The sequence below is a fragment of the Cervus canadensis genome, chromosome 6 (assembly GCF_019320065.1).
Source record: "Cervus canadensis isolate Bull #8, Minnesota chromosome 6, ASM1932006v1, whole genome shotgun sequence".
NCBI classification, from domain to species: domain Eukaryota; kingdom Metazoa; phylum Chordata; class Mammalia; order Artiodactyla; family Cervidae; genus Cervus; species Cervus canadensis.
In genome coordinates, this window is record NC_057391.1 from 6,817,177 (window position 1) to 6,839,307 (window position 22,131).

Here is a 22,131-nt window from a genome sequence, read left to right on the forward strand (position 1 = left end):
ACTTCTTCCCATTCAGTCACCACGGTGCATTAAGTAGAGTTCCCTGGGCTCCACCGTAGGTTCTCCTTCGTTCTCCATGTTATATGTAGTATCATAGTGTGTGTGTTAATCCCAGTCTCCCAGCTCCTCCCCCTGCCTTTCCCCCCTTGGGATCCACATATTTGTCCTCTGTGTCTCTGCTGGCCCATACTTCAGAGTTCTTTTCCCACATGAGTCCTCACCAACACACTTCCTTCTTTTCTGTGACTCCAGAGTTGCCCTCAGGCCCCACTGTCCCTGCTTGGGTCTATATCTAAGTAGGCATTCCTTTGCTCTTGAACTCTGCCTACCTACATCCAAGATTGTGGGTTGGTTTCAAATAACCTTTCCATTGGCAGCATCGTGCTGTGCCCATTAAAACCAAACCCCCTCGCCCAGTGAAATTCGTGAGCGCCTTCACCTGGCTCATCCTCGGGGGTCTGCTGAGCCCTCGGCCAACAGAGGAGGGGCTGGCTCCCTTCAACTCCTAACAGATGCTGAGTCCACTCTCAGGTTTTTCCTGATCCCTTTTTAAAAACTCAGAATCTAACGAAGAGGTGAGGGTGCAGAATATATGTTGGATCTTTTATGAAATTGGGCTTCCCTGATAGCTCGATTGGTAAAGAATCCGCCTGCAATGCAGGAGACTCCAGTTTGATTCCTGGGTCAGGAAGATCTGCTGGGGAAGGGATAGGCTACCCACCCCAGTATTCTTGGGCTTCCCTTGTAGCTCAGCTGGTTAAGTATCCGTCCGCAACACGGGAGACCTGGGTTCAATCCCTGGGTTCAGAAGATCTCGTGGAGAAGGGAAAGGCTACCCACTCCAGTACTCTGGCCTGAAGTATAGTCCATGGGGTCACAGAGTCAGACACGACTGAGCGACTTTCACTTCACTTCACTTTTATGAAATAGTGGGCAAGGGCCACTTTAAACAATACTTACCTCCAGCCCTGAAGGGCTCCATCTCATATTCTAATCTCACTGAGGCCGCTTTGTGCTTCCACTGCCCCTGGCTAGGTCTTTGGCCCTGGAGGGCACGCTACCTTTCTAATCTATGCATTTATCCCGCCAGAGAGATACCTTGCCAGGTCGAATTTAAGAATGCAGCAGTTGACTTAGAATGCACATGAAGGAGAACCCTGCGGGAAAGAAAAGGCTCAACAGTTTTCATGGCCTTAGCTTTTAGGACAGAAATGTGTCTGAATTGATAACAGTTTCCGCTCAAACTTGAAGGTGAAAGTCAGCAGGAAAAAGGCTTTTAAGAGCACCTCATCTCACCACATCTCTGCATCCTGTGGACCCAGGGCGCCCCCCAGTGTTGGTTAGGGTTAATCACAGTCTACCCTTTTGTTTGGGGTTTTTTGTTTTTTGTTCTTTTTGCTATTGTTTAGTCATGTCTGACTCTTTGCAACCCCATGAACTGCAGCACACCAGGCTCCTCTGTTTTTCACTGTCTTCCAGAGTTTCTCAAACTTTGAGTTTCTCAAACTCAAGTCCATTGAGTTGGTGATGCCATCTAACCGTCTTGTTCTCTGTCGTTCCCTTCTCCACCTGCCTTCAGTCTTTCCCAGCATCAGGGTCTTTTGCCAGTGAGTCAGTTCTTCACATCAGGTGGCCAAAGTATTGGAGTTTCAGCTTCAATATCAGTCCTTCCAGTGAATATTCAGGACTGATTTCCTTTAGGATGGACTGGTTGGATCTCCTTGCAGTCCAAGGGACTCTCAAGAGTCTTCTCCAACACCAGAGTTCAAAAGCATCAGTTGTTTGGTGCTCGGCTTTCTTTACAGTCCAACTCTCACATCCATACATGACCACTGGAAAAACCATTGCCTTGACTAGACAGGCCTTTGTTAGCAAAGTAATGTCTCTGCTTTTTAATATGCCGTCTAGGTTTGTCATAGCTTTCCTTCCAAGGAGCAAGCATCTTTTAATTTCATGGCTACAGTCACCATCTGCAGTGATTTTGGAGCCCAGGTAAACAAAGTCTGTCACTGTTTTCACTGTTTCCCCATCTATTTGCCATGCAGTGACAGGACCGGAATCCATGATCTTAGTTTTCTGAATGTTGAGCTTTAAGCCAACTTTTTGACTCTCCTCTTTCACTTTCATAAAGAGGCTGTTTAGTTCTTCTTCACTTTCTGCCACAGGCATGGTGTCATCTGCATATCTGAGGTTATTGATATTTCTCCCAGCAACCTTGATTCCAGCTTGTGCTTCATCCAGCCCAGCATTTCAGTGTTCAGTCATTGTGTATTCAGAACTGACTTCCTTTAGGATTGACTGGTTTGATCTCCTTGCTGTCTAAGGAACTCTAAAAAGTCTTCTCCAGCATCACAATTGAAAAGCATAAATTCTTTAGTGCTTTGCTTTCTTTAAGATCCAACTCACGTCCATACATGACTACTGGGAAAACCATAGCTTTGTTTATAGGTCTGTCTAATCAAAACTTTCTTAAAACACCCTAGAATGGATAAGGGATGCATTTTAGCTCTGAGATTTATGTCTGTCCTGATTTAACGTCAGAAACTTTTCCTTCCTTTGTCGCCTTTATAAAGTCAGTCTATCAGAGAACCCAAGAGCATTCTTTTAAATTCTCTTTGGTTTGCCTTTGTGCAAACTAGACTCTGATAGAAGGAGAGCGGTTTCCACAGAAACTCATTTCCTGGCCAGAATCCTGCCCACGCCTGAATCTTTTTTTTTCTGCCCCTCCCCTCACCCCATGTTAAACATGTCACTATGTTGATCTTTTCAAGACCTTCATAAAACTGACCAGCACTGGCCAGTCCACATCTTCACTGTGCCCTCAGAAGGCAAAGGCTTTTATAAAACAGACTTGACCAACAAGCCCTTCCTTGGTACTAAGCTTGTCAGTCTCTAAAATTGTACTTGACCTTCTTCACCCTGCCTCATGCCAAATGAAGATGACTGCCTGACTTCTGAAAACTGTTTGTAACCTTCCTTAATCTGCCTGAAGGCACACCTCCCCTTTGTGTATCAGGCTGGTTATCAGACCTCACAGCACCCCGAGCTCCAGACATCCATGGTGTTTAGAAACCTCCACGTGCGTCCCATAGGCCCAGACTTTGGGGGTCCCTGAGTTAAACAAAGAAATTCCTTGCTCTACTTATTTATTGATCTTATTAATTAACATATAATTGTATTCAATAATTTTACAATTATTCTTGCCTCTGGGGTGAAATATGCTCTTTGGGGGTGTGTGTGTGTGTGTGTGTGTGTGTGTGTAAGGCATTTGTGAGGGATATGGTACAAGGTGAAGTCCTCACTGAGGTCACCAAAATCAGAACTGTCCCTTCTGTGGTCTGACTTCTAAGGAGCAGTAACTCTGGACTGTGTGGTGATTCATTAAGCAAGCTGTAGCTTGCATCTGATCCATCTAGAGAGCTGCCAGAGACCATTCCAGGCATCGTGGTCGCTGTCAGAAGGGCAGCAGCCTCAGGAAGTGTCCCTTTGGCATGGAGGAATGACGTGAGCTCCCTCAGCCCCCAGGGTTAGAATTTCCTCCGCAGGAGTTAACTGTCCAGGAGAGCTCGACCGAAAGCACAGAGGAGCTTCAGTACAGAGCACAAGCCCTGCCTGGCCGTCGGGCACCTCAGCGGTGGATAGCAAAAGGAATGTTGCCTCTTCAGACGCAGCCAGGTGACACAATGCTAATTTGAATGCTTCCAAATCAGATTAATTTATAAAGTATCTGGTCCTGTGCCAGGAGCTTTGGTACATCACTGAAAATGCAGTCTTGCTGCTGTTGTCATCTCACCACTCTTTGTTAAATTGAGGTTATAATTTACATACAAATATTCCTTCTAAGTGTCCCATTCTATGGATTTTGACATGTGTGTACATCGCAGGTGGTACAGTGCTAAAGAATCCACCTGCCAATGCAGGAGACACAAGAGATTCAGCTTCGATCCCTGGGTCGGGAAGATCCCCTGGAGTCGGAAATGGCAACCCAGTCCGGTATTCTTGCCTGGATAATCCCATGGACAGGAGCCTGGTGGGCTACAGCCCACGGGGTCGCAGAATCATACATGACTGAGCGACTGCACACAGCAACCCAGCATATACCTCCAGGTGTCACCACCACCCAAATCTAGATAAATGCATCCATTTTCCGTCAGTCCCTCCACTCCCCATCGCAGAGTCAACCCCTGTGCAGATTTCTATAGCCAAAGATTAGTTCTGCCTGTTGCTGAATTTCGTATAAATAAAGTAGAGAACTTTCTTGCTTCTTTAATTCAGTGTAATGTTTTAAAAATGCACATTGTTATATGTATCCATAGTCCATTCCTTTTTATTGTAAAATAGTATCCCACTGTAGAGATGTTCCTCCACCATGCTGTTCATGAACGTTTGAGTTGCCTCCAGTTTTATGTGGGGCTTTTGGTTGGGCGAGTGGGGAAGAGAGGGGTTAATTTTAATTTTCCTAGAGGCTGTGTTCTGAGCATTTTTATACCGGTCATTTGTTAATAATTTTATGTGTCTGTTTTTGGCTGTGCGGGGTCTTTGTTGCTGCATGAACCTTTCCCTAGTTGCAGAGAGCGGTTTCTCGTTGTGGCGGCTCCTCTTGTTACAGAGCACACGCCCCAGGGCACCTGGGCGCCGTGGTTGCAGCTTCCTGGCTCTCCAGCCCACGCTCAGCGGTTGTGGCCTGTGGGCTCCTCCTGGATCAGGAATCGAATCTGTGTCTCCTACATCAGCACCTGGATTCTTCACCACCAGGCTGCCAGGGGAGCCCCATACAAGACTTCTGAGCAGCTTCAGCTCTGCTTGATTGTCATTTCTCTTGGATAGATACCCAGGTGTAGGATTTCTGGATCACAGGGTGGGGGTGTGTGTGTGTGTGTGTGTGTGTGAGTGAGTGTGGTTAGTCACTCAATCATGTCTGACTCTTTGTGACCCCATGGACTGTAGCCCACCAGGCTCCTCTGTCTATGGGATTCTCCAGGCAAGAATACTGGAGTGGGTTGCCATTTCCTTCTCCAGGGGATCTTCCTGACCCAGGGCTCAAACCTGCATCTGCTGCATTGGCAGGCAGATTCCTTACCCCTGGTCCGCCAGGAGGCCCCGTAGAAGATAGATGGTTATTACGTCTTTGTGGTAATAGGCATTTATATGCTGCAGGTATTATCAGAAAGCGTCTGGTGGATAATGCTGCCCTCTGCCAAGACCCCGAGGGAACAAAACTCTCCTCTGTTCTTACAATGTGCCAGCTTTACTTGTTCTCTAGCGTGTGTTTCAAAGTAGGTGAGGAGAAAAAAATGACAACTGCTATAGATCAATTTCATAGCAAAAAAAGAGAGCTTATAACTTAGTAACAAAAACCAATGTAAAAACAAAGTGCATTCATACAAGAATGAGATCTAAAGTCTTCTGAAGTCAGTTTTCACAGCTCTGTTTGAAAACCAGCTTTATAATATCCTTATTCTCTCTACATTAACTTTGGGTATTTGTACCACAGATGGGCACAGTGACTCCAGCAGGATCTCAACATAGTCACTACTGACACTATTTGACACAACGCAGGCACTGTTTGAGCTGGGTAATTCTCTGGGGGTGGAGGAGCGGTCCTGTGCATTGCGGAAGATATTACCGCATCTCTGGTCTCCACCCACTAGATGCCAGGAATACCCCTCCTCCTCCAAGCTCATGGTATTCAAGACCATCTCCAGACATTGCCAAATGTCTCCTGAGGTATGATTACCAGATTTAGCAAATAACAATGCAACTCGGGTACCTAGTTAATGTGACTTTCACAAACCCACAGACATAGAAAACGAACTTATGCTTACCAAAAAGCAGTAAGAGATGAAGGATAAATCAGGAGACTAGATTAACATATACACACTCCTGTAATATATATATATATATATAGATAAATTAGGTTAGATTCACATATACACACTACAAAAATATATATAAACTAGATAATCATCAAGGACCTACAGGGAACTATACTCAATATTTTGTAATAACCTATAAAAGAATCTGAAAAGAAGAGTTGTATATTTATGTCTAACTGAATCACTGTGTTGTATACATGAAACTAATACAACATTGCAAATCAACCTACTTGAATTTTAAAAAAGTAAATATCAAATAATTTTGAAATTATTTGAAATGGCAAATAATTTTTCATTTAAGTATGTCCCAAATGTTACATGGGACATATTTATACTAAAAAATTTTAGGTCAGATTTGACTGGTGACCTGATTTATCTGGCTACCCTGGAGTGGGGATAGGAGTGGGGCCAGCCGGGAAAATAAGATCATTGAGGTATTAAACAAGATGATGTGTGTGAGGTGCCCAGAACATGGCAAGTGTGCTCTAAATATCCTGGAATCTCCTACAGCCTTGAATGCACTTTGTCTGTGTCCCCCTAGGAGGCTTCAGTTGATCCTCAGAGCTTCCCACCCTTTCCCACAGCTGCAATGAGAACGGGTGTGACGTCGTGAGGAGAAGGGCAGCCCACGGGGGAATCTGTAGGTGCTGGTACCAGCGTCCCGGTCAGAGCCGGTGTGCCGGCCCCTCTGCTGGGCCGTGGTCTACTTGTACCCTGGTGCTCTCTCACCTCAAGCGCCCTGAGTTATCACGCCCTTTCTCCTAACAACAGAGAAGGTGCGCTCATCCCAGACTCAGTCACTCTGGGTTTGATTTTTGTGGCGCCATGGCCCTGGAAAACCGTTCCCTGGGATGCATCAGGACCATCATTTCCCCAGTCGGTAGCAGCAAGGAACTTCTTTCTGGGCCAAGATTAATGACCCAAGCAGTCATCCTTTGCAGAGAGCAAAGGTGAAATGTAACTCTGGGTGGATGCCTGACATTTTGAAACAAAGGGGAAGGGGAAGGGGGCAGCAGATGAGGAGAAATAGCCTTTATATGTCTCCTGCAGGGTCATAAATCAGGGATGGGCAAGAGTGAATTGGATTTCTGCCAACAATTGAACTGATACCAGTTGCTGTGTTTTATCTTCAAACAATCTGGATAAAACATGCTTTAAAAATAAGAAGTGCCTGAGTTACATATTAGTATAGTAACTCTTACCAGTTTTATTTTTCCAAAGGAAGTCCAGTTTGTTTGGGGGAATTGTTACGTTTGTCCAAAAGAAAATATATACATTGCCCTAGAGGGGAGCCTCCTTTCCATCTAGCTGTTGTCAGGATGTAACATTAGAGACTGGGGAAAATGAAGAGACACTGGCAAAGTGTACAAACTTTCAGTTATAACATGAATAAGTTCTGAGGATCTAATGTGACCGTACTTCTGTATGTGCCACAGTGACGAGAGATAATGATTCTGCATTGTGTACTTGAAATGTGCTGGGTAGATCTTAAATGTGAGTAAATGTGTATTAACTTGATTATGGTAATCATTTCACAAGCTGTACACATATCTAACTGTCACGTTGTATACCTTAAATATATACATTGTATACCTTAAATATATACATTTTTAAACTGTCTACCCATACCTCAATAAAGCTAGAAAAATGAAAAGGGACCACACACTATTGTAAAGCAGTTCCAACACATTTCAAAAAACCACCAAGCATGATCTCCTTTCACAAGGAAATTAAGCTAGAAATCAGTTACAAAAGAACAAAACTCCACATATTTGGAAATTAGGCAATATAGTATTATGTTTCCAAAAAGTCACTTTTGAAGGTATTAGGCAAACTCTCTAATCTTGAAGGAATCAAAGAACAGGCTCTTTATAAATTAATTAAAGAAGCATTTGTCAAGTGACAATTCTTTGCCACATTTTGTACAAAAGATGAATAAGACATGGTCCCTGCCCTCCAGGAACAGACTTACAAATGAAGGACCACTCTCTATTGTGACTTTTCTCTGTGACAGGCACCATGGGACTTCACAGGATCCCAAGATAGCTCAGTGGGGGAAGTGAATACTTTTGAATGTGTCTATAAGAATTTACGAAGGATGGTCCTCTCTACATGGTTGCTAGAAGACTGAAGTTGAAGAGTTCTCCAAACTGACAAGGATGGGGAGGGGTTAAGATTCACAGATGTTGCACAGCAGGCAGCAAAGGATGGAAGGAGGGACTTCTGAGGAATGAGGAGGGAGAGGTGGGCAGGAACCCGGTGTTGGAGGGCCCTGTGGCCACACGAAAGAATCTAGGCTTGTGGAGAACCACTCAAGGACCAGTGGAGAATCACTGAGAGGTTTTAAGCTGTAAGTGAACTTGTGATTCAGTTTTTCTCGTGAAAAGCTCTTTTGAAGATATATGGAAGTTAGACTAGGCTAGGCAGTTTGGGAGCTGATTGAAAGCTCTGTTAAAGAGAGGTGGTATTCAAATAGCAAATGCGGATGAGGGAGCGGAGACAACTGTACACTGCTGATGGGAATGTAGATTGGTGCAGCCACTGTGGAAGACAGTGTGGCGATTTCTCAAAATACTGAAAATAGAAACACCATATGACCCAGTGATTCGAGTCCCGGGTATATATCTGAAGAAAACAAAAATGAAAATAATTATTTCGAAAAGATACATGCACCCCCAAATGTACACAGTAGCATTATTTACAATAGACAAGATATAGAAGCAACCTAAATGTTCATCAATAGGTGCATTGATATAGAAGATGTAGTATATGTACACAATAAAATACTACTAAGCCATAAATAGTGTTTTCCCATTTGCAGAGAAAGGCAGCTACTACATTATATCACTTATATGTTGAATCTAAAAAATTAAACAAACTAGTGAATATAACAAAATAGAAGCAGGCTCAGAGGGAACAAACTAGCGGCTCCCAGTGGAGAGAGGGAAGCGGGGAAGGGCAAGGGATGAGTAGAGTTTTAAGAGATACAAACCACTGTGTATAAAATAAATAAGCTACAAGGATATATTGTGCAGCAGAGGGAATATAGACAGTATTTTATGACAACTAAAAATGGAATGTAGCCTTTAAAGATTGTGAATCATGATGTTGTACACCTGAAACTTATATAATGTTGTACATCAGCTATACCTAATTTAAAAAATTAATATATGTTCATAGAAGAAAAAAGAGAGGTGACACTGAAATCGTGTAACGACAGGGCATTGCCCAGTCAGAGCAGAAGAAAGCCAAAGCAGTGGAGCCAGGTCCTGCCTGGAGCCCCTGCTGGGCCAGGCAGACCTTTCTGTCGCTGGTCCATGGAGAGGTCCACGGCGCAGGACCCAGGGCATAACTGTGACAGGCATGCTTCCCCACTGCAGCCGTGGACACGGCCCTGTGGACCCATGTCAGCTGCAGATCAGCCTGTGAGTGTGACCTGGCAGTGGATGAGGGCCTGGACTAAAGCAGAGGTGGAAAGAAAGAGGCAGACTTGGGAGAAATACAGAAAATAGCATCCTGTATCTCAGTGATTGACTAGACACAGGGATAGCGGGAAGTAGGGGCTGGCACCCACGTTCCTGGTCTGGAAGGCTGTGAGAAAGGAAGGTTGAGTGTCTCTTCTCGGGCTGGGATCTTTATTAAACATCTGATGCCCATGAACATCAGGAACTTGAGATGATCAGTAGGCTCTTCTCGGGGCGGGATTGAGCTGGATGCAAGCGAGCAGTGTCCGGCTGTGGGGCTCATGGGGTGGACTCTCCCAAGTCATGCTTCCATCCAGTGTGCCTGGGAGCATGGTGTGATGTCCTCTTTCTGAGGTCCCCGGTCACTGTGATCACATGTGTTTCCTAGCCAATGCAAAGGGAATTTTTTCAACATTAATGACAAAACTCTAAGGGCCAATTGGGGCCTGAATCGTGAGCTAAGCAGCTGTTTCGCTTGTCGAGTGTTAAATGATTTGTTCTGGATGAGAGGCTATAAGGCAAGAAACAGGGCTAGAAAAACAGGAGCAGGTAGAGAGGCCAGCAGTTGCTGGAGATGTATGAGGGTGACCTTTGGCACCAGCAACAGAGAACACTCGGGCTGACCTCTGTTGTCATAACACGGGAAATATTACAACCCCTTCCTCATCCCCAACCAGGGGAGAAAAACTGTCTTCTAAGAATGGGTTCCTTGAGCATTTCTGTGCTCTGTCATTAAAAAATCTGCTGGGAAGGAAGAGAGAGCTTTTGCTGATCATGAGCAAAATTTTGCTGACACCATGTGCAAAGAACAAAAGGAAATTTCCATCTGAAATAGAATAGGGGCCATGAAGTTGTATGTATGTTTTCTAATTTTTTTAGGAAAAAAATAGTATTATAAGGACAACTAATTTGAAAGCAGATTGATTTGCTAATATAGGGAGTAGGTGTCACTTTGCTACAAGTTTTAGCTTTGGGCACATGTATCAGTACAAACTGTGATTTACAAGTTTGTTTTGTTATGTTCAGTTTTGAAAGTGTTCCATTTCTTACCATGGATCTATACTCAGGAGAGGTTTTCCTGTGACTTCATCTGGTAGAGGCACAAGATCTTACAACCTTAGCCCCCTCATGGGCTTTAGACTCTATTAGTATAATTTTTCGACCAACGTAATTCCCAATATTTATTTTTGTTCACTTTTTGGTTTCCTAAGACAATGTCTGTTCACAAAAGGAATACAGTTGATTTATTTTTTGTCCATGAACATCAGCTTAGGTAAGAGTTTATGTATTAATATGTCTCTAAACATATACAGTTCCTTTTAAATAAATATTTATGTAAGTAAAATAGAGAAGGAAAGTTAATGTGTGCCTATATGTGCTATAAGGTAATAAATATGAAATATATTCAATGTGTATTTACAGAGTAATGAGCTGCCTTTATATGCATTTATGATATAAGCTTCATTTGTATATGGTCAAGATTTGACTATCCTATATGCTATTGTGGTGTATATTTTTATGCAAATCTTTGATAAAATTTTAATTGACCTACATTATCATTATACAAGTACTATATTATTGTCTGTCTACAAAAGGAGATTCCAAAGGACCTTTGTTTGAAACAGACACATACTCACATCTCTCTCTCTCTCTCTCTCTCTCCCTCTCTCTCACACATACACACACACACACACACACACAATGCTGTCAGGTTTTTTTAAGCCTTCAGACTTATTTCAGTCAGTGAAGCTTGGGAAGCATCACGCTTGAATGAGTCTTACATGCTTTTACCAGGAACTCTTTCTGGAAAGGTCCTCTCATTCTTTCTTTTCATCTTTGGCACGCTCACAGCAGATACACCCTGAAAAATAAGCCCATGAATGTCTGTGTTGCAAAAGCCATCAGGAAGCTGGCTTCTTCAAAAGTGCGCTTAGGATCACAAGCCAGACTCAGGAACCAGGGCCAGGATCTAACTTCCTCCTGCTGTTTACCACTGGCTCTGTACATTCTAAATGGTAGGACCAGAGCTTGGAAATAGAGAAAACTAGTAGGAAAAGTCAGCTTGTTGCGTGGGCCAGCTCTTACAGATGGATCCCCTTGGGCCATCCCCCTCAAATGTGGAAATCCTGTTGAACTGACTCTCTCTTCTTAAAGGCATGATTATGTACTGCAGGCAGACCCTAGCCAGGTCTGTGTGTGTGTGTGTGTGTGTGTGTGTGTGAGTGTGTGAGACTGCTGTATGCATCCCTGTCGGCAGTGGTGCTCATGCTATTACTGCTTGACACGTAACTGGCCTTGGCCTGAGAATTCAGTCAACCTACAAGTGGTTACAGTTCTAAAGATGAAAAGTCTGTAAGTATCATTTCCTTTCCTACTCAGAGACACTGGGGCACTTCCTCACTGCTCCCCGTAAATGAGCCCTGTGGTGCCAGTTGGATGCATCACAATCACAATTAACGTTAGTTTAGTTCTGAAAATGGTGTGAATGCTGAATAGTGTCATGACAGTCATTCTAGTTTCCTTGTCTTCTCTCTTCTCCCACAGGACCTTACATTTCAGAAAAACCAAAAGTTTGCAACTCTTTGAAAAGTTTTTTACCCCCTTTGGGTTAAAAGTAGTACAAGGTGATACAAAACTCAAAAATTAAATAATGCCAAAGCAAAAGGCCCCTAAGAGCTCCCACTCCCTACCTTGAATAGCCATGTAAAGTGGTTGGGTATCTTTTCCTCCCACTTGTATTCTAGATATAATGATATAGTTTATGTGTATATAAAAGTGAAACCACTACTATTGACACTGTTTTGAAAAGAACTCACTGAGCAATGTAACTTGGACAGTTCCAAAATCAGTTCAGACAAATCTGCCTCATTCTTTGCCAGTAGTTATATGGTCTTCCATAGCATGGTTGTACCATAGTTTATTTAACTATTTCGCTCATCCTCACGTTTTCCTGCCTCCACCCACTTTTTTTTTAACGAATGAGAAAAAGCTTTGCTGATATTGGCCACAAGAACTGTCCAGCTGCACCTGGTTAAATCTTACGATGTCACAGATGATGCTAGATGCATGACAGTCTAACTTTCTAGCTGAGGACTAATGTTTCATGCTGATTAGATAGTGTTTATACTTTAAACCACTGACAGGTTAAGGGGATAACATTTTATTTCTATAAGGATAAAAGCAGAAACTCATCTGATCCTTGTTCGCTTCCTGCGCTTATTGACCACTTGAGAAAAATGGATTTGGGAGCCACTTTTCCAAAGAGAACTTTAGTTGGCAATGTGCCTTGTGAGTTAACACCACTGACACATGAATATAAGTGATTTTATTCTTAGCTGTTGAAAAGTGATCTGACCTATAATATTTATTTTTATTAATATTAATAATAATGTTTTAAGAACATTGGATCTGTGTTTTATCCCTAAAGTCTACCTTGTTACCAAACACTGGATCATTGATCATATCAGATAACTAGCAACCAAATGTGAGTCAACAGAGTGGGTGCTAACTCACCCACGCTCAGGGAGAGAACCCAGAAAAGAACATGAAAGCCAGCGTTCTTCTCTACGCGCCCCACACTTCTGTCTTGGCATCTTGAAAGATTTCAGACGGTCAGGCAGCTGGGAAGGCAGCTGGTTTCTGCAGTCCCAGAGCGCATCAGCTTGAGCCTGGTAAATGGCCTTGATTATCATGCAAGACACAGAACACTCATTAGTGCTGCATTGACTAGCGCGGTGTAGTCACTGCTTTCTGTAATACCCTAATTGAGGTCCTTCCTTGCATGCAATTTACATTATGTATAAAGAAATCCCTCAGTATGACATTTTAATAGGTATTTTTAAACAAAGTCCAGAGGACAATTAGAACCACCGTCTCTGCAAGAATTTTTTTTTTTTTTTTTGGGGGGGTAAGACAAAAAAGGCATAGTGCCAACATGAAGAAAAGGATCCGTTTTACTAAGTGTGGCTGAATATCCTAAAGCAACAACCACTTTCCCAGTTGCATGTGGTTCATATCACGGTCTGTTCCTTCACTCCACGCTGATGGCTCCCCACTTCCTGATGTCTGTGGTTTGGGCTTTGCGTCCCTCGCAAATGCAAGTGTGACTCATCTTGAAATGGAGCTGGAGAGGAGGGGTCCTGAGAATTCATGGCTGAGGAGTTACGGCAGCCAGGGTCTCACTCCATTATTCTTTCATTCACGTTTAATCTTGATAGTGGTATTTTAGTTTTACAAAGCAGCTGCAGGGTCATTTCTCAAAAGCCTCACTCTGTCGGCCCCTCACTTAGGCCCCAGAAGGTCACCCGTCAGTCTCCCACTCCCCCAGTCCAGGGCAGATCCAGAAGGGCAAGGAGGGGTGAGTTCCTCTTCTGAGACTCACACTCGGGTCAAGGGCTCTCCTCCTCTCTCCAAGTCAGAGGACTGGCATGTAGTAGAAGAGAGTTGGGGGTCGGGCATGGCACAGTTAGTCTTGGCCAGTCTCACCTACTTCTTTGGTACTGATTTGAACTGTATCTCTCACTTGAATGTTAGAAGTTTAAGAATTTGCTCTCTGTGTTCACAAACCTGAATCAGACAAGAAATTTGGCTCTTAAGAGAAGACTCCTTGGGATTGATACCTCTGTCCCTTCTGTATGCCCTCTACCCTTTTCAGAGCCTGTTCTAGCATGAATCATACTATTTATCATGTCTGTTAACACATCCGCCTCCTCTTTTGGACTCTGACTCATTGAGGGCAGGGAATAAGTGTTAGCCTCCACATCTCAGCACTGTGACTGGCACATAGAGGCACTCAATAAAAGTATGAATGAATGAACAGAGAGTAAATTAAGGTATCACTAGACATCAGGGGAGTGCAAATTAAAACCATGATGAGATACCACTTCTCACATATAGAATGGCTCGAACTTACCCCCCCCCCCAAAAAAAAAAAAAACTAACAAAGAAGTGGTAGAAAGTGTGTGGAGCAGCTGGAACTCTCATACGCTAGTGGTTCGGTTCATTTCAGTTGCTCAGTCGTGTCCGACTCTTTGTGACCCCATGGACTGCCGCACACCAGGCCTCCCTGCCCATCACCAACCCCTGGAGTTTACTCAAACTCATATCCATTGAGTCAGCGATGCCATCCAACCATCTTATCCTCTGTCGTCCCCTTCTCCTCTCGCCTTCAATCTTTCCCAGTATCAGGGTCTTTTCAAATGAGTCAGTTCTTTCATCAGGTGGCCAAAGTATTGTAGTTTCAGTTTCAACATCAGTCCTTCCATTGAACACCCAGGACTGATCTCCTTTAGGATGGACTGGTTGGATCTCCTTGCAGTCCAAGGGACTCTCAAGAGTCTTCTCCAACACCACAGTTCAAAAGCATCAACACTAGTGTTAGGAGGGTAAAATGGTACAGCCACTGTGGAAAATAGTTTGACAATTTCTTATAAAGCTAAGCTAATTAAATGACTTAATTTGCCTGCTTTTAGATATTTATCCAAGAGAAAGGGAAAACTTTGGGACACACAAAAACCTGTCTGAAATATTTATAACAGCTTTATTTATAATCCCCTAAAAATGGAGAAATTCCAACTGTCCTTCAGCTGGTGAGTGGGCAACCATATGAAATATTCATACAAATGAAATGTTACTGTGCAATGAAAAGGAGCAAGCTATTAATATGAGCAACAATCTGCACAGATGCCTTATGCTAAGTGTGAGAAGCCAGATTTTAAAAGATGCATATAATATAAATCCATTTATATGACATTGTGCAAAATTATAGGGATGGAGGACAGACCAATAATTGCCAGGGGTTAGGCTTTGAGGAGGGGTTGACTCCACAGGGGCAGCAGGAAGGAATGTTTCAGGGTGATGGAACAGTTTGTATCCTGGTTATGATGATGAGTACACGACGCTGACATTTATCATACTCACAGAATAATGCAGTTTAAAAAGTATGAATGAATTCTACTGGATACAAACTGCAAATTTAACTGAAAAAGTAAATCAGGGTTGTTTTGTTGTTCAGTGCAGATTCAGAAAAAAATGTTCAAAAGAAAACCTGAGTAACTAATGTCTTAGTAGCCTGCAGTGATCCTGTATATGTTCATGTATACATGCAGACACACAAAAGGGTATGCATGTGCGTGTGTGTGTGTGTGTGTGTGCATTTGCTTAACAAATATTTAAAGGATACTTCCTATGGACCAGGACTTGCTAAAAGCACTGAAGAGATATTGATGAACAACAAAAGCAGAATTTCTGCTTTCATGGTGTGGAAAGGGATAGACGGTAAACAAATAAACAAATCAGTGAATACACAGCTTTACATAATGGTAAGTGCTGTAGAGACAATAAGACCGGCCTTGAGGGTAAAAGTGGAATTGAGTGTTGGGGCCTCTCTGAAGAAATGACCTTCAACTGAGACCTGGAAAGTACAAAGGAGGCATCCACGTGTGCCTGCTCAGAGCAGTTCAGGCGCAGAAAATGTCAAATGAAAAGACCCTGAAGGGACTTCACTGAGGACAAGAAATACTGAACAGTCTCTCACTTCAACACTCTTAGAAAGGCTGGCTGACCTACAGCCACCATCCTTTCAATGCAAGGCTGGGTTTCCTAGGAAATAAGGCAAGGCCCTTAGAATGGAACTAAGCTTTGTGCATTCAAAGAGCTGGCAGCATGTTGGTGAGGTGGACCGAGGGGGTGAGGGAGACAGCAGCAGGTGAGCTCAGACACACGGGGAGACACGTTTCTGTTGGCTCCAGCACTTCTGAAAAAGAATTCCTTTCTGTGAAGCTCTCAGATCCAATGTGAAGTGAACATGGTATGTTTTCTTAGTTCCATTATAGAATTTCCTCTGTATTTTGGATATTTGAGACGCTTGAACTTCTGCTACAGAAAACATTGAGAGTAGACATCCCCTCCCACAGTTTACGATGTAGTTAATTTAGCAGTCCACAGAGTCCTCATGTATTAAATTCCCGGAAAATGCTCATGAATCTAAGGCTGATGTCACATGTCATTGGTGTTTACATCATTTATAAACAGATTCCGTGTTTAGGAGTGAGCACAGACATGAGGACAGGGGGGGTATAAGATTCCACCTCAGACCCCGGTGGAGAAGGTTCTGGCATATAGCTTCTGCTGCCGGGCCTTGAGGAACTCATGTCACCTTCAGAATCTCTCTTGGCCCCCAGGCAAACAGTGAATAATTACACTGCTCTCCTGGGGATGGAATGTAGACTATCTGACTTTTGCTCACAGCAGCCTTCCAAATACCAGGCATTGCAAAAATTAGAATTTTGCCTCACCATAATTCATCTCTGCCTCCATAAATCTCTTCTCTGCTTTCAATTAGATTTGATATGCTTCATTATTTCTCCTTTAGAATCATGGTTGGAATGTTGCTTTCAACCATTTTATATTCATTCAAGTATTGGTTTTCTTTGAGCTCTTGAAGAGATTTCTGTTGGTATCCCATTTGCTTGTTTTCATTATATTATAATAAAAAGCTAGTAATTTAAAATTCTCTTGATCTAGTGTACGGCATGTGTGTGTGGAAGCACTGGCAAATACCAGTTCTTAATCATTGTGCTGGTCAGCGTGCGGGCAGGAAAGCACTGTCACTCAGCAGGAGTCACCAAAAAGAGCTGTGTGGGAACGGTTAGGAGAAACCCACACAGAATAATAAAGCACCTTGGAGCCAGTAGCAGAAAGGCCTCCTGTACTCACTTGTGCCTCTGAGGTCAGGAGGAGAGTGGGGCTGCCAGAACCTGACAACAGACGTGGTTTCACGAGAAGGTTCCCAGGGACCAGCGCACACACTGTCAGACCTCCGTGCAGCCGGGGGAGGGGAGAAGGGAGTAAGGGGAGCAAACATCCTGAGCCCTAATCCCGCCCTCTGTTCTCCTCCCAGTGCTTCCATTATTCAAACCCAACCGGAAGCTGATGGACAAGGCATCCAGTTGGTGTGGTCCACGGAGGGCCATTTCCTGGCTCACAGCAGAGATAAGGGTCCAGAGTAATCTGAAGGAGCAGACAGGGGATACCCAGCCCAGGAGTCTGCTGGAAAAGACACTCCCAAATTCATTTACCTTGGTCTTTGCAGCTTGCTTGTCCAGAAATATATACATGCACCTCCATCCCCAGCCCCAGCCCACTTTGACTGCAAGCACCATTCTTCTGAGCACTGTTATTGGCCATCCTCAAGCTGAGCTGGTCACTGTGGCTAATGCCCAGATCAGCTCGTTCTCCTGGGGGTGGTAAGATTTGATCAGTCATCAGTCCAGGTGAGGACGCTCGCCGTGACTGGGGTTGACCAGTCATCAGTCCAGGTGAGGACGCTCGCCGTGACTGGGGTTGACCAGTCATCAGTCCAGGTGAGGACGCTCGCCGTGACTGGGGTTGACCAGTCATGAGTTCCAGGTGAGGACGCTCGCCGTGACTGGGGTTGACCAGTCGTCAGTCCAGGTGAGGACGCTCGCCGTGACTGGGGTTGACCAGTCGTCAGTCCAGGTGAGGACGCTCGCCGTGACTGGGGTTGACCAGTCGTCAGTCCAGGTGAGGACGCTCGCCGTGACTGGGGTCCTCGCCCTGCCTCACCCCTCCGTCTCCCTCTCCCAGGATGGAGCTTCAGCATGGGCTCAGCCTACCAGTTCCACAGCTGGAGAGTGTTCGTCATTGTCTGCGCGCTCCCCTGTGTCTCCTCGGTGGTGGCCCTCACGTTCATGCCTGAAAGCCCACGGTTCCTGCTGGAGGTAACATTCATCATCACAAATACTCAAGGAAGCCATAGACAGTGAAACAAGGTCCTTTTAATCCAAGGGGAGTATGTTTGCCTCTTCAGGAGGTACATTTTTCCTTCCTACTACAGATCAATGGAGGGTTTGCTTTCATGGAGACATGCTTTCAACAACCAGCATGTGAAAAGGCTGCCTCGTGGCCTGAAAGCGCTAATGTCCCTCCTCAAGCAAGTGGTTTCCCTCAGTGAAGAAACGCACCTTATTGTTTTATAAATGTCACACTTTTCCTTGAGCTGCTGCTGCACTCAGGGTATCCAGGTAGTCTGCGTTTCCAGTGGGATGAACCTAAACCATTTGCCCTGTTGCACCCAGTGGGGTCTGACAATACCACATGGTTATTGGAAAATTGGGGAGCATGTGTGTTTCACCGCCTGGCCATTCACTGTCTACTCATATTTCTTAGGTTGGAAAACATGATGAAGCCTGGATGATTCTGAAGTTAATTCACGACACCAACATGAGAGCACGGGGTCAGCCTGAGAAGGTCTTCACGGTGAGTACTGCTGCTCAGAGAGTCCTCTACGCCAAAGGGCGAGAAACCTTTTCTGAAAAGACCTGGTCGTAAATTCTTCTCTCACTGCACCAGCCACTCGTTTCTCGATATCTCATACCGTTTTACCTGCTGCACTGCTGTTGTATGTGTTTTTCTTCTGCGTGGAATGGTCTTCCATCCTCCAGTTACAAAATGTATTCTCAACAGGAACACTCATCTAAATTAATAAAAAATTGAATGCATGGTGTTTTTTGGAAAGGACAGTATTTTTTTTCCCCAGAACCTCCACCAAAATAAAAAAAAGTGGTTTTTAAATCCATTGATGTAGGCAACATATAGTTAGACCAAAAATGTCTTGTCTAAGTTAGGTTTAAAGGTGATATAAGCAAAATATTCAATGGTCTTATCAACAGTATCAGTTATAGTTCTTAAAATAAGTGAAATAGTTCCTGATTAGACAATCCCCTGACACTTATTGACTCATTACATTTTTAATATGAAATGGATTTTTTTGTAATATGAAGGTATAATTCAGTCTGGCCTCTCACCAAATGATCACAGATTCTTAATTAATAAAAATGTTTTCTGCAGTGTACTGGAGGAACAAAGATCAATAATGGATGTCCACCATTGAGGACCTGGAATCCTTTAAGTGGACCCTTCTTTTGAGTAGAAGCACTAGAGAGGAAGAGTGTATTTAAACTAAAGGATCATAAGGCAAAAGGAATCTTGAGGTGTCATGTAGATGGTCAATGTCACCTAACTCGTCTCAGCCGGTTGAGAATAAACCCTCTACCCAAGATTTCTGAGAAGGTGCCTCTGTAGAACCTCATCGCCCTGCTAACCTGCTTATTCTTCCAGAAGGTCTGAGTTACCAAGTTCATTCATGACCATCCACGTTAATCTGACTGTATAAAGATTAGGTGGGAATAAGATGGGACCACTCTAAAAGAATGGGTCATCTCAATCATTTATGGGTGACTTCCAAAGTCATTACAGGATTCCACCATGACACATTTGATTTTTTTCTTATTATATCTACAACACGGTGAATCCACATGCCTTCCTCAAAGGTCGTCTTCCTGTGTACCTAATTTGAATGCTGTTTTTTCAGGACGTTGTTTGCAGCAAACTTCTCTTTTAAGTCATTCACATTCTCCTTAGCTGATCTCAGCTACTTCCCAGATCTTTTTCTCCAAATGGACAATCTGAGCTCCAGACATACATGTTGAAGGGCTTTGTGGCCATACTCCTGTGTACTAGAGGCCCTTCAAATTCTGAATTTCTAAATCTAAACTTCTCACCTGAAGAGTCTCCAAATCTCTTCTTTGTCCGAAGACTTATCAGCAAGTGCCACCAGTACCACCAAAACTAGACCCCTGAAAACTATCCTATTTCTTTCTTTCCTTTATCTCTCTTATGTCCAAAAAATCCAGTCTATCTTATTATTCTCCATCCTAAATATCTCTCATCATTGTCTCTTACTTTCTACCCTTATTGCCACTGATTTGGTTCAGCCCTCCCTACTCTCTGCCCTTGCACCATGCTTCAGGAATCACAGAGTCATTGCAGTTTCCAACACAGTCTTTTCTCTTACACCTGTGGGTGTTTGCGTGTCATATTCCTCCCCCTTGGAATGCCCTGCAAATAGCTGATACACATGGCAAATGACATGCTTCTCCGTAATCTCTAGCTCAAGTTCCACAGCCCATCAAGTCTTCTCTGTCGCTCCCAGGTCAGCTCGGGTGTTCTGTACAGTATGTCTCTCCCATCTGATGTAGATTTCCACTGGGATACTTTCTAATTTATATGGTAAATGCTTAGAGAGCACGATGCTTTAGGATTGCATCTCCTGGGTCCAGTACCAGTCCTGGCTCCCATGGGTGCCAATGAAAGAATGTACAAGCAAACAAACATTAATGAGTGGAGAAGAAGGCTCTCAAAAGTAATATATTGAGTCAAAATGGCCTTCATCAAAAAAACACAAATAACAAATGTTGGTGAGAATGTGGAGAAAAGGGACCCTTTGTACATTGTTGGTGAGAAATGTAAATTGGTGAAAACACTGTGGAAAACAGTAGGGAGATTCCTCAAAAAACTGAAAATAGAACTACCATATGACCTAACAATCCCACTCCTGGGTATACATCCAAAAAAACTCAAAAACATTAATTTGAAAAGATACATGAACCCATGCAACCCATTGTTCACAGCATTATTTATAATAGCCGAGATATAGAAGTGGTCTAAGTGTTCATTAGCAGACGAATGGATAAAGAAGATGATATTATAAACAGTAGAATATTACTCAGCCATAAAAAATAATAAAATTTTGCCATTTACAGCAATATGGATGAACTTGGAGGGCATTGTGCTGAATGAAATAATTCAGACAGAGAAAGACAAACACTGTGTACCACTTTTATGTGGAATCTAAAAAAACACAGCAACCTAGGGAATATAACAAAACAGAAATGGGCTCACAGACATAGAGAACAAACTAGTGGTTGCCAGTGGGGAGAAGGGGGAGGAGAGGAGAGGAACAGGAAAGGGGTAGGAGGAGAAAAAGGAATTCCTATTATGGGATTATATGAAATCATCTTCGTGAAACTTTTGAAAATTGTAAAACACTATAGAATTCAATGAATCTTTTATTCAGTACAAAAAAGAATTTGTCGTTCAGTCGCTAAGTCATGTCCAAGAATTTGTTGTTCATTCGCTAAGTCATGTCTGACTCTTTGCGACCCCATGGACTGCCTCATGCCAGGCTTCCATGTCCTCTGCTATCTCCTGGAGCCTGCTCAAGTTCATGTCCATTGAGTCAGTGATGCTATCTTAAAAAAAAAAAAAAAAGGAATACCCCTGTGATTTAAAAAGAAAACAAAACTCTAGAGTGCCTCAAAATAATGAATGATTTGTAGCTGACCCTATTTGGAATCCTGCTTTTAACTCAGACATCATCGTCACTAAATACAGACATCTTTGTTTACATAACCAGGGAGAGGCTACTGCCCATCTGGTATAATTTGAAAGATCCCAAGGGTCCTCAAACCTCTGTCAAAAGCCAGTCTTGGTACCTGGATTTGTGCAGTGGAAGTACTGCTTCAGTTGTTGGTAGTCTCTCCAGAAAGATCTATTCAGATATTATCCCTGGGAGTGATAGCATGTGTGCACGACTCTGTGTCCTCTCTCAGGTTCGTCAAAAGCAGGTAGATTTTGACTAACAAGGTAAGATGGGATAGGTCCATAAAGGAAAAATGCTTCCCATTTTTCCCCCCTCTTTTCAGGCTTCATTCTCCGTGCTTAAAGTATTGCTTCTCCTGACCCTTGGCTTTTTTCCTTAGGAAAAGGAGGCTAGCTTAAGTCATGGATACAGGCTGTACGTCCATCATTTGTTCCCTTTCTGTCGCTGAAGAGTCAGTGTTGATGCTTGCAATTTAAACTCATTCATTGGACCTCACCTTAAGGTCACCTGTGGGTGTTTGCTGACTAGTCACTGTGGGTTTGGGCTT

The 22,131-nt window shown here is 43.5% G+C and overlaps 1 protein-coding gene across 1 annotated transcript in view; it reads left to right on the plus strand.

Moving 5' to 3' along the window:
* The window catches only part of SV2C (synaptic vesicle glycoprotein 2C), a 209,617-nt gene that overhangs the window by 154,577 nt on the left and 32,909 nt on the right, over window positions 1-22,131 (plus strand). Inside the window, exons 5-6 of the mRNA XM_043470698.1 lie at window positions 17,948-18,081; window positions 18,530-18,619. Of these exons, the coding sequence (XP_043326633.1) occupies window positions 17,948-18,081; window positions 18,530-18,619 (224 nt within the window). The remainder of the gene's footprint in view (window positions 1-17,947; window positions 18,082-18,529; window positions 18,620-22,131) is intronic.